The sequence below is a fragment of the Castanea sativa genome, chromosome 2, assembly GCF_040712315.1.
Source record: "Castanea sativa cultivar Marrone di Chiusa Pesio chromosome 2, ASM4071231v1".
Classification (NCBI taxonomy): Eukaryota; Viridiplantae; Streptophyta; class Magnoliopsida; order Fagales; family Fagaceae; genus Castanea; species Castanea sativa.
In genome coordinates, this window is record NC_134014.1 from 40,673,284 (window position 1) to 40,686,665 (window position 13,382).

The following is a 13,382-nucleotide window of genomic DNA, read 5'->3' on the forward strand; positions in this document are numbered from 1 at the left end:
AAAGAGCTTTTCCACTGATATGGGCCTGGACTGTCATTCAAAGATTCCAACGTTAAGGATTCCTTTGCGTCAAGGTCCTTTTCAAACGCAAGCAACATATTAGAGGGAAATCTTTTTTTAGATAGTGGGAGAGAGAGAGAGAGAGGCAAAGGTTCTAACTTCCAACCAATTGAGGGAAAACTTTATTTACTGTTTCCCCATTAAATTATTGTGTATGATTAAAGTTACAGAAGCAAATGGTGTAGGAAAGAATAGCACAATGAGCCAAAAGTGTCAAAACTTGAACTATTGTTTTTGTCTCTGCTGTGGGGAGATTAAAGAGCCCAAAGGCCCCCACCCACCCATATCAGGGTTCAACAAAAACCCCCTTGGAATACAGGAGATACATGCAATATATACCTCATTGAAAAAAATCCACAAGAATATCTTCTAAAATCATGTTGTTGAAAACTACAAAAAAGCTCCTATTGATTGATTTACATGTGTATCCTCTGAAATCTAGACAAAATGTCTCACATGTTTCTGCAGCAGCATATAGGTGGACTGGGAGGACTTCCCTCACAAATTGGAGTCACAAAACTGAAGGCACATGCTATACCAGTTAAACCCACTATTCAGTGAAAGGCAGCTCTCTCAGCTTTCTTTTCTTTCTTTTCCATTCAGCAGTGACCGAGCGAGAGGTAACAATGGGACCTGTCCTCAACCCTTCCCGCAATAGGATAAAAAGCAAGTACACCATGCAACTAGCTGTCTAGTCATCTTCAAAAATAGTCAATTCCAGCACATGTAGTGATTGCCAAGAGCTGTATATCATCCATCTTTCGCTCTCTTTTAGCAGATTTGCTTACCAAAGAATCAGAGATGAACAATTTAACAAGACCAACATTTACAAGTAAAAGAAAAGGGGAAATTCTTAGTTTACATTGTATTTGCAACGTAAGATTCACGTTGTAGTCATTTGTTTAGTCTATAGTGTAAGATTTGCATTACTAGTACAATGTAAACCTACAATTACCTAAAGAAAAAAGAGTAATGGCTGAAATTAAAGAGTTATTCTAGTAACCAATATCACAAGTCTAAAACACAGCAGTGCAGAATAAGACCAAATGGAAATAAAAAGATTGATATCATTGTACATGGAATAAAATTTGAAGGCCAAAGGCACTTCCAGTCTCTACACATGCGGGGTCAGAAGCAAAACTCCCACTAATTGCAAGGAAAATTGGAGGTCTCTAAGACCCTGAAGGGAAATACAAGGATGCCATGGAGCAAAGCAACATCATAAGAATTACAATTGCAATTGCAAGCTCCAAAAATTTGCCAGGATTTCTCCTCCCCTAACAAGTATCTTTATCCAACAACTGCATTTACTTTCTTACGATAGTGTACCCCCAATACAGATATTACATAGTTTTATAATTTTCTTGACGGGGTTTATTCGAAAACCATCGAGAGCACTGCCTACAAGGAGAACCCTGTACAGTGGTTGTTCCTGTCTACATTCTTCTTCATTTATGTTGAATCAATTGTTGGAATTGAAATACTTCAATATGTACAGGAGAGCAAACATGTACCTCAAAACCCCACCGCATTTTTTGGAGTTCGGTTCATCGGAGATCCATAGACTTAGATGTGGTAGGCCCTTTACCTTCCTTGCCCCAAAGCTTCAAAGGGTGGTGAGTGATACAGAGTAACATTTTCCATTCATTGGATTGTTCTTGTAAGCTTGCACTTGGAGATGAAGATAGTATCTGAATAATTTAGACTGCACAACTTCAAAAGCTCTGCAGACCGCTGCTTCAAGACAGGATTGCAACCACTTTGAATCACGAGGAGGAGCTTTGCCGCAAGACCCGCATCAACAGCAACTGAGGAACATTCTTCAGGGGCAAGTTTGCATACAGACCACAAGATTGACAAAGCATATTGGGTACAGCACTCTGAAACCCTCATTAATAGCCTCACCATATTCGGAATGGTATTTGAGCACTCCTTCAAAGCTAATCTTCCCTCCTGTACAGTAGACAATGCATCCAAGATGAACAGGGCTAATTCCAAGCAATCAGGATCCAAAGCAGGCAACAATTCAACCAATTGAGGAACAGCCCCTAGGCTCACAATCAAGGCCCTCACTTCTTTATGGAGGCATATCGTCCTGAGGACCTTAAGTCCGGGCAAGACTCCATTCGAATGTCTCTTATCCTTCACCAGTCTCATCAAGCCAACCAAGAGGCTATGACTTGAAACAACCTCTGACCTGAAATCCTTCTCTTCCATTAACATTTCGATCAATCGGGTACAATTGATTTTCGTCTCAATGCACCCTTCATTCAGAATATCCACCATTAACGAAATCTTCGCAGGTTGCATCAAGTTCGTTTTTGACTCTGAATCCAGGGTCAAATTCACAAGAATCCCAATGACTTCTGAACCAACAGCATGGGATGTAAATGGACCCAGTAATGATGAAATTACAGCAACCCCACCTTCATCAATCACTGTCTTCCTAGCAGTGGCATGAGCTGCCACGACTAGCTGAAGTTCCTTGAGGGCTTGAACTCTTGCTTGACCCTTCACCTTCTTTAGTGTCTCCAGAAGCTCCGACGCCCGTCCCTGTACATCTTCTGATTTCTTCTTCATGAGCAAATACTTCTGTGAAAACCAAGTGTAGATTAGATGGTAAAGAGTCCTATTGGGTGTAATGGATTCATCCCAAAGCTCTTGCATTGTGGTGGGGCAGGTGAAGTGCCCCAAACTGAACCATTTGAGAATGTTGGACCTCTCATACGTTTGGCCCGTGCAAAGAGTCACAGGGTCTTGCATTGGTTCAAGGGAGATTGGGCAAATGAACACAGATGGAACCTCGGATAAGTCCAGCTCTTCAATCATCTTCTTCAGATCCAACTTCTCTACACCAGCTCCAACAACCCCACCACCAACCCCACCCAAAACCCCATCTTTGACAGCAGTGTCTAGATCTAGAACATGCCCATCTCTACCACCTTCATACCCAACAACCCCATCCCTCCTAGAGGGCTGAAACATAGGCATTTTCAGAATCCTCTTTTGAAACAGGAAACAAAAATAAATAAATAAACCCAAACTAAATATACAAAACTCCCACCCAAAATCACTGAACTAACAAGACCACTCTTCAAGGCACATTACACCTAGCTTGCACATGAGATGTGAAAAAAAGGGAATAAAAGAGAGAATATAACCCTCCAAGTTCTCTCTCATTGACAATCACAAGCAACAATACTCTCTTTATTGTGTACACACACACACACACACTCATATACAGTTCCTTTTCACTTTCCCTTATCTGATCTCTTTCTATGGTCAAAAGAATCATTACCATCATAACACACACTCACACACACACACAACACATCATAAACATACAATCAAACTTCTTTCACTTCATGTTCAAGCTTCAAAAGGGTTCAATCAACAGCCCTTTTACCGAATAAAGATGCGAAAGCCAACAAAAAGAAATTTAGACTACCCCCCCCAAAGACCAACAGCAGTGCACACTTGCACACAAAAACAAAACAAAAAAAAGAGACCACTGTATATAAATCTAACAAACAGTATAGAAATTTAGAGGAAAAAATAAGTGAGACCCAGATCATAGAAACAAGAAAATTGAGGAGCTTTGAGAAGAAAAATGAGAGAGGCCGTACCGCCAAGGTGAGAGAGAGAGAGAGAGATAGGGAAAGGAAGAGAGAAAAGCCATTCCCTGGCAAAAAGGCTCCACCTCTACACACTCTCACTCTTTGATGAGCCTTGACTCACTCTCTAGTTCTACTAGACTCCTACTACTACTACAAGCTCTTCTTTTTGGGCCTTTTTTGCTCAAAAAACAATAACCCTTCACTAAAAAAATATATTATTATTATTACTATATTTTAAAAAAAAATTTACTACTACTAGTACTATAATTGTGTGGGCTAGATAGGAATCTTTTTACAGTCACAGTTAAAAATATATAGTAACTTTGAATAATGTGGGGATGACCGGGAACAACGGGTTGTAGCCGGTTAATAAGACCCCTCGACCCGCGCACCACACGTGCAGTCACGTCATCTGTCGCCGTTATCTCCCGCTTCTCTGTTTATTACTTACTTTATTATCGACTTACACTGTTACTCACACTTCAAATGACACTTACATCCCTCCTTATGCCTAAATCATCATTATTTTGTCTATAATATACTTTTTGGTCTAAATATAGAATTCACAATTGAGTAAAGTTTTTAAAGGTTTTACGTTAATAAACTATTTTAATAAATCTGTTATGAATAAACAAAAAAGTAACTTTTTTTTATAATTTTTTAAATTTTTCATAAAAATATTTTTAAAATAGATTATTAATGTATTAGTTGAACCCAATTTTTAAAGAAAAATATTTAATACAAAATTTATTTTAAAAAATTGTCAACCTAATATTACCCATAAAAATAAATATCTTAATGAATACTGTATTTTATAATTTCTAGTATTCATAATATCACTTATATTTTAAATGACTTGTCAATACTCAATACCAAAGTCATTCTACCAATATTATCAAAGATTATTTCTTTATGAAAAATTGAAGGTATCTTGAAATTTTTTGCATAAGAATTTACTTATTTTTTCAATTGAATTTAATTATGAAAAAAAAATGATATGAATTGAAAAAAAAAATCTAATAAATGGTATATTCCTTACCTATGACTAACTGATAAAACTACCACTGTCATATTCTTCAATTTCCATCACAAAATTAATGAACAAACTCTTTGCCGTATACATTAAGTCATCAAATATCTGACTAAAAAAAAAAGTCAACAAATTAATATAGTTGGTGATTCAAAATTTTATATTTTCTATATCTTCTTTTTAAATATTAATATTGGAGTGTAAAATATTGATATTTTTGTAATCAAATTTTAATTAAACTTTGATGCCAAAGTTTTTTTAAAAAATTTGTTGAGATGTGAAATCATAAGTGATATAACCTCATTCTTATATAGCCTTACCAATTAAATATATATATACATATATATGTGGCCGGCAAAAAGTGAAATAAATAAAACAAGTTGGTTTTAATCACATTACTATTCGCTCACACAATTAATTTATAGAGGTGAAATGCTAGGTTAACCTTTAATTACCCATTATATGGCAAAGGATGAAAGCCAAATTAAAATCATGTGTTTATTGATTACCATTCAACATGAAATAACCTTGAAATGGCTAAGTGTTCGTCCTTAGGTTTGATCCGAGGAAGAGATTACAATTAGATTATTTCTCTTTATTTCTCTCTCTCTCTCTCTATCAACCTCCTATGATCTAGATGTTTCTTGGCTTTATATAGCTTAGCAAAGATGCATCCAAGTCTTGCATTTGGAGGGTCATGATTAGACTTCCCTGATACTTGTCCCATCAAGATCTTGCTAGAAGGTTTTTACATTAGGGTATGTGGAAACATTATTCATGGTCATTTCTCCATTAATGCGACCAACTAAGTGGTTACAGTGCATTCAATGCAGAGAGGATGACCACTTTGTCATTCCTTTTTCTTCTCTTCCTTGTTCAATGCCAAGTTACCTTTGTCCCCCTCCCCCCTCCCGGCCGGACTATTCCGTACTCCTTTCAATTTTGACCCTCGACCTTCCAAGGTTAGGCAGATGTCCTTGGCGCCCTCGCCAATTATGGTTGTTCAGCTTATGTATGAGTTAAGCGTATATTTTCTGAGGACAACCCATCTATGTTTTCCAAGATTTACCTTCACATGAACTTCATCAGTTGTTTGGATCATCACCCCCCCCCCTCCCACCCCATGATATATATTACCACTAAACTTAAAATAATGCTACGAACGTATTTGATTAACAACAAATTTATTAATTGTTGTTTAGCCAAAAAAAAACACAAATTTATTAATTGTTAAAGTGATTGATTATGAACAACGAAGACAATTGACACTTTCAAGTACACCGTTTTTTCTTCACAACTTACATGTTAAAGTTTTAATTTTTTTTTAGAGTGTTGATTTTTATTTTATTTTATTTTATATAAGTGATGATAATGGTGTAAGTAAAACAGAAAAGGACAAAGTGGTCTTTGGATAAAAAGGGACGTAGCCGCACGAAGCCAAAAAGGTGGTCCAGTTTCAGTAAAGACTAGCAAAACCAAAGCCCCCACGGGGACGAGGAGACCGGTTACCAGCCACGATTAGATAACTAGGGGGGTAAACTGGACCTTCCGCTGTACTATATACGAAGGCACATCTCGTTTTAGCAAATCGAATATTTCAGAAACCCCTTCCTTTTAAAAAATAAACTAAAAACGAACCTCACGTTTTTCTCAAAAAAAAAAAAAAGCACCAAAATTCAAAAAAAGAAATAATAAAACTGAAGTGGGCCCCCACTATCCAGATCTTTATTTTTGTTAATTATATTAGTTTTAGGAAAAGCAACCAGCTAAGCGTTTGACCATGACAGTTTTTTTTTGCTTTGACTGTACGCCTCGGTTGGCTTATCCGGTCTTTGCTTTGACTGCTTTGCTTATTGCCAAGTCCGAGACTGTGAGAGAGAAAGAGTCTCTCTCTCTGTTCTTCTGCTCTTGCTCTTGCCCACTTCTCTGTTTTGCCTCCATTCCAATCACCCACTGCCACGTGACTCTGGGAAACGTGTCTCTCAGGCTACATCTCTGATTTCACTTCATTTTTTAGCATTAGTATATTCTTTGGTTCTAGTATTAATTAAAATAAAGCTAATCCAGCAGCTATTTGGTAGTAGGAGTTGGGACCAAATATTTTTAATTTTTTTTTAAGGAGTAAATTTTTATGATCATTGATTGTGGTTGCTAGGGTAAATTTCTTTTATTCTATAGTGTTAGGTGGCGAAGATGGTTGGTTTTAATCAGGCTATGTATGTAGGTAGAGACATGTATTATTATCACTTTGAATACCATTTCATTTTGGGTGGATTTGGGGCATTTATTTTACTTGCAATGCTTTTTTTTTTTTTTTTATATATATATATATATATATATATATATATGTATATAATTTTGAAATAAAGACTTGACCCATCTAAATCTGGTCCTCAAGTCAAGTCTGATAAAAATTTGAAGTTCTATATCTTAAAGAGTACAAGCTTATGAAGATGCATATCTAGTTTTAGGGTTGGAATCACATGAGCATATGCTAAATAATACTATCATATATAGGCTGTCACATGACCCAACAAGGGAGTTATTGTGATGAATAAGCATTACAAGGATTTATAATTTTATAACTCATGTTTTGGATACTGGAAATCATGACTTTACAAAGATTAAAACACACCAACTATTCGGTATAAGATGTAAGTTAAGAGTTTTATTATTTCAACAATATCGACCCCTACATTATTTATCACTATCATTTCACTATAATACTTTTATCTACCAACTTATATTTTTAGTGGGCTTGGCCATTTCGGCTCCACAAGTCTCACAATCACAAACACAATGGTTGTTTGCAATTAAATTAAGCTTTCAATCCCGTGCGGTATTTGGCGGAAGAAGAGGGATTACATAATGACTCCTGAAAGTTGATGAAGAGCCATGTCTTGATGAGTCCTAATTAAACAACATATCTAACTTTTGCAACGACTCAAAGTACCAATTACTTGATTTTTTTAAAAGGATGATGTTATTTGAACAAAATATGGTTACAAATTTAGTTGTAGTTTAATTAAGACTACAATCTCACTAAAAAAAAATAACATGATTATATATTTCGAAAATCTAACTGTAACATTACATGTTTTTTTTATGTTTTTAATACTGTAAGTGCACAATTGCACCTGGACCCAAGAATAGTTATGGGCTCAGGCCCAATGAGCCTTAAACAATAAGAATTTGTAGAGTGTGGGCTTGAAACCCAGGTTAGAAGTATATGAGGATTAAATGACAAACTAAAGATTGCAAGTAATTGAAAACAACAAGGAATATTGTAAGCCTCTCGGACGTAAGCCGAGATTCTTATATTATATCTCTCCCTTTGTCTTTTGTCTTTTTAGGTTACAAAAAATTCCGTCCCGTTTCTGTTCCCGGTCCCTCCTTAAATACTCCTCTTTTTAATACTTTATACACGTGTTGCCCCAATTCCTCCCTTAGCCTAGATATTTCTTTTCTTAGTGCCTTTGAACAGTAACTAGAAGTTTCCCTTCCACTGTTCAAGTGTCACCTCCCCATTAATGCAACAGGGGTGGTAGGTGCAGGGTCTTTAATGTGGAAGTAGCAGCCTTTATTTTTGACATTTCTTCAACACCGGTGCTTCTGGGGCATTCTGGGGTTCACCCCCTTTAACCATTGGTCTTGACCGTGCCATTCCCTAACCTGTACCATGAAGTACCGGGTTCTTTGGTTTCAGTCCGAGGGGAAAAGCATCCTCGGCTCGGTCCTCGGATCCTCGGCGTATGGGCCGACCTAGAGTATCAACAAGCCCTAAACCCAAGAGTAGGTCGGCCTTCCTTAGCAAGGCCCAATGGCCCATATCCCTATTAAGATATTTTCACTCCCCACAAATACATATGTCAAATCTTGTGTCAATTAAATATTATTTAATATTTGATCTATACACTTACTTTTGCTTATAATTTTGAAACACAAATTTGAAATTTAAATATTTTATTGATGACATAGTTATTAATATTTAATTTTCTGAAAATTTTGCAAATATGGAGAATATAAGAAAAATAAAAATAAATTAATGATGGATTTATCAAAATTCAAATATATTTAAAAGATATTGAATAGAGTTATAGTCTTAGGCTACAACTAAGTTTGTTGCGAAATTTTCTCCATGTTATTTTTATTCTCATTTGTTATATTTCGTGGAACTCATGTACTCCAAGAACTGATTGTTACATGCAGTGTCCATTTCAATAAATTGTACCACGAATTATTTGTCTGCTTGATGTGTCACACTTAAACTCTCAAATCCACATGATTGTTGTAGTTTTTTTTTTTTTTAACACTAGACATGTTTTAGAGAAATTGGACCACTCTTAATCTGGGCCTTAATGAAGGAATTATGGGAGAAGTCGGGCCTAGCCTTTTGCAGAACCTTTAGTGGGCCTAACGTTCTGATTGGTGTAGGCTGAAATTTAAGCTGGATGTGTATATCCTATCTCATTTGATAAATAATATCTGGTACTCTTTCAGTTCCATGATACATTTGCCCATTTGGACTGCGGTCTGAGGAGGGCTGGAGAAAGCCTCTGAGATGAGAGATCTCCACTCACGAAATAAAATCTATTAGGCCACAAAAGGCATCCTTCACATTAAACTTATTAACATGCCTAGATAAGCAAAATGCCAAGACCACAGGTCCACAACTTAATTTTGACACAACTTTCTCTCGTGTCAAGCTAGGAGCAGTTGAGTAAAAGTGGTGAGTTTATATAAGTCTACTCCACCCCTCACAACTCACTAAATGGATAAGTTGTGACAAAATTATATCAAAAGTTGTCAGGCTGACATTATTAATAGATAAGATCTTGAACAAAAGGAGCCTAGGCTGTTACAAACACTTTCAAGTGACGTTTGCTTGAGATATAGATGGCCTGAGCATGACATTAGTAAGTCCAGGTTTTTTTTTTTTTTTTTTTAACTCTATTTTAAAAAAAAGGATTGAGAGTTCATTTCAGATATTATTACAACAAGTATGTACTCCGTGCATATACAAATGTATAATTAAATAAAATCACAATTACATAATTCAAATTAACTTTTTTTTAAAAGATGATCAAATTATATATGGTATTAGTTTACAATTTTTTTAAACTATACATTTCTAAAATATGTAATAGTTTCTCATTATATATATAATTTAGAATTTCATTGGTTTTAGACTCTTCTGTTTTTGCACTTAATATTTAGTTTGCCACAAAAATTAAAAACTTAAATGGATACATGACAAAAAATTGGACTTTAATTGAAATCTAATTTAGAATCGAATTGGATTTGAACTCTTTAATTTTTACATTCAATAATTCATTCGGCATTAAATTGAAAATTAAATACGACACATGACACAAAATTGAGAATCCAATTAAAAACTAATTGGATATTCTCTAAGCTTTGATTTTTAATATATACAATGAGAGTGACTCTATTTTTTAGGCAATATTTTAGTGGGAGTTAGAGTTATATTTTTACTGGATTGTCCTTTAGTTTTGTCTCTATTTAAATATAGGGGTGTGGGGGAATTTTTGAACCAAAAAATAGGATCCGAACCAGGGGAAGCCCCCTTAAATAGTAATATTGATAAGAGACCTAATTAATTGAGTTAATAAAAATCTAGAAATCAAAATTAAATTCTGAACCGGTTAGTTTTTTTATATTGAGAAACTTGTAATCAATGTTTTAATGAAAACCCAAAAAAAAATTTCAATTGTAGCCTTATTATAAATATAAAACGAGAAAGACAATTTAATAGCCTTATTATAAATTAAAACGAGAAAGACAATTTTTGAGAGAGACCAAAAAATCAAATCATAACCTAATGTAATCCAAATACCTAAATAAAAATCAATCCAACCAAATTTCTCATACCCAGATGTAAGAAAGAAAAAAAAAAAAAAAAACTTTATCGATAGTAGTTTTGACAATAAAAGAAGGGTTAGGAATTGAAATTCCTAAATTGACACAAAACCTAATTGAAGACAATAGGAAAAGAGATTTGTCTTAGATTAATTGAGAAATACCTAAAGAGAATGATCTGATATGGGGGTTGGGTCGAAGATTGAAGACGTTGGCAAAAATGGTCGAGCTTGGGTTTGTGTTTGAGAGAGGTTTGTTTTAGAGTTTTATGATCGAGTTTGCTTATTTTTTTTAAATAAAAAATCAGGTTTGCTTTTGGGGAAGAAAGAGAGGTTTTTTAATTAGTTTATTAATTTTAATAGAAAGAAATAAATTGGATTTAAAAAAATGCTGATGTGTAAAATTGTGTAGAAGTCAACCAAAAGTCAAAGGTTTTAGTTATATGCATAACTCAGTGCATAAGCACGAGTACATTTAAACTTGGTGTAGGAATTACAACTTACAAATTTTTAAGTCATGAATTTCTAAAATATGTAATTGTGGAAGCAAGAATTTAGATTTAGCTTAATTTCCTGCTTATAATCACAAATAATTTTTATTATGGGCTTAATATAATCTGCAATGAGAGATTTGAACAAAAACTGATAATTTTTTTGCTTTTCACAAATATGCTTTGTACTTTATTGATAGAATCTTTTCTATTACATTCCTCACTAAGTATCTCTTTTTTTCTTTTTTCTTTTTTTATAGCTTTTTTGGTTTAAATAAAAAAAAAAAAAATTCTCCTCTCTTTATCTATCTTCTTTCCTTTTATATTCCCCTTTCTCCTTCTTCTTCATCCTTATCCTTTGCTTGGTTCTCCTTATTTTCTTTTCTAGCATGTGCCATAGCAGATGCTGTCCTAGCATAATTGGGCAACCTTCTGGCCTATTAGGCTTTTTCTTTTTCTTTTTTCCTTGAGGTTATGATTGAAAAAGACTTTTTAGGGCCTTCTGTTTTATTTTGATAAGTTATCTGTTGCATTAAATGCAATTGTGTAAGGTGGGTTATTGTGGATTTATCAGGAATATCTGGAGGACATCCTTGGATACTTTGTGCGTACATCGGTGGGATGCCTTTGATAGCTTGAAATTTGAATTGATGTGGATAGTGTAATCAGTAGGCCCTCTCCTCGGACGGTTCAAGCGGTTCACTCATGCTTGGACTAAGGGTGATAGGTCATGTTAGGTCAGATTCCGAGGTTCAAGATCTTTTGGGCATTTTTAATTACTTCTTGTTTCACATTTTACCTGTATTTTGGGGTATTTGCTTCCATATTTGGGCCCCATATCTCAGAATGATATGTTCTGGGCCTGTTTCAATCCAAGGTCTAATGATTATTACGAGACACATAGCACAAAATTGAATTCTAATTAAAATACAGTGTAGAATTTAATTAAATTTATATTCTTTGATTTTTGCATATAATAATTCATTTGACACATAAATTTAAAAATCAGATGGAAACGTAGCGCAAAATTAGACTTCAATTTATAATTTAATTAGATTTTCTCTTTGCTTTTAATTGGATTATATATATAAAGTCTATGAGAGTGGCCTTTCCATTAGTATTGATAGAAAGAAAGAAAAAAAGTATAATTCTCAATTTAAAATAAGGTCAGGTGAGTTGGGTGTAAAGAGTAAAAGACACTTTTTTTCTACTTTTTTTTTTTTTCTTTCTCTCTTTCTTTCTTCTTCTTCTTCTTCTTCTTTTCTTTAAAAAAGAAAAAAAGAAAAAAAAAAGAAATAAGCACACTCAAGGGATGGGGGAGACTAAAAACTGAAATGGAAAGACTAATGGTTTAAAAAAAAAATTAAAAAAGAAGAAGAAAGAAATGGCTAGACTAATGTGGTCTAAAACCATTTTTAATATTTACCGAGTTATGTGGACCTAGTTGCTCAGGTTCACTGATGGCCCATGATCTTTTTTAAGAATTTTATTATTATTATTATTATTATTTTGTTGATAAACCGTAATGGTCTGTTTGGATTGAGAGGGAAAGAGGGGAGTAGAGTAAAGTAGAGTAGATTTAGCACAAAATTAGCTTATTTTTAGCTAATACTACTCTACTCCCCTCCACTCTCCCTCCTTCCCCTCTCTATCCAAACAGGCCATTAATCTCTCTCTCTCTCTCTCTAGAAAGTTCTGACTTACAAGTCATATTAAAAACCATTATGGCCCATTTATTATTATTATTTTTTACCAAAACTTGCAAGTCACTGACTAATTGAGTGCCATCATTGCAGTGTGGAACTCCAACCCATTACGCAATGAGTTTTCGGCCCAAAGAGAATAGGTTAGAACTTTGGATTGGTGACTTTGGTATGGAAGTCTCAAATAGGGCTGGCTTTATTTGTCACACAAAAGAGCTTTCACATCAATTACGCAAAAATTATTTGTCTATTTTAAAATAAAAACTTGTATTTTTTTAAAGTTAACTATTTTTTAAAACACCTATATTTGATTATCTATTTATTAATTTATTTTATTAAAATATTATTTATTTTATAATTTTTTAACTCTTTTTACACACAACAATTACCATTCACCATTTTCTTTCACACACAAGAAATGCAAATAAATAATAATAAAAAATCATCCTGCATAAGCTAGAATGACTTATATATTTTCACAAGCATTATAGCAAACCCCTATTTTGCATAATTAGTTCATAATCTAATATAGGTGATTTTTGGGCTTTATTAGCTATATTTTGGGCCTTATACTATTTTAAATGCAAGTACAAATGCTCAAG

The 13,382-nt window shown here is 34.2% G+C and overlaps 1 protein-coding gene across 1 annotated transcript; it reads right to left on the bottom strand.

The window, feature by feature from the left end:
• Positions 1–1,090: 1,090 nt before the first annotated feature.
• On the bottom strand, positions 1,091–3,832 carry LOC142626384 (U-box domain-containing protein 30-like). Its single transcript, XM_075800208.1, has one exon. The coding sequence runs from the start codon at positions 3,049–3,051 to the stop codon at positions 1,705–1,707; it is 1,347 nt and encodes a 448-aa protein (XP_075656323.1). The 5' UTR covers positions 3,052–3,832; the 3' UTR covers positions 1,091–1,704.
• Positions 3,833–13,382: the final 9,550 nt, after the last annotated feature.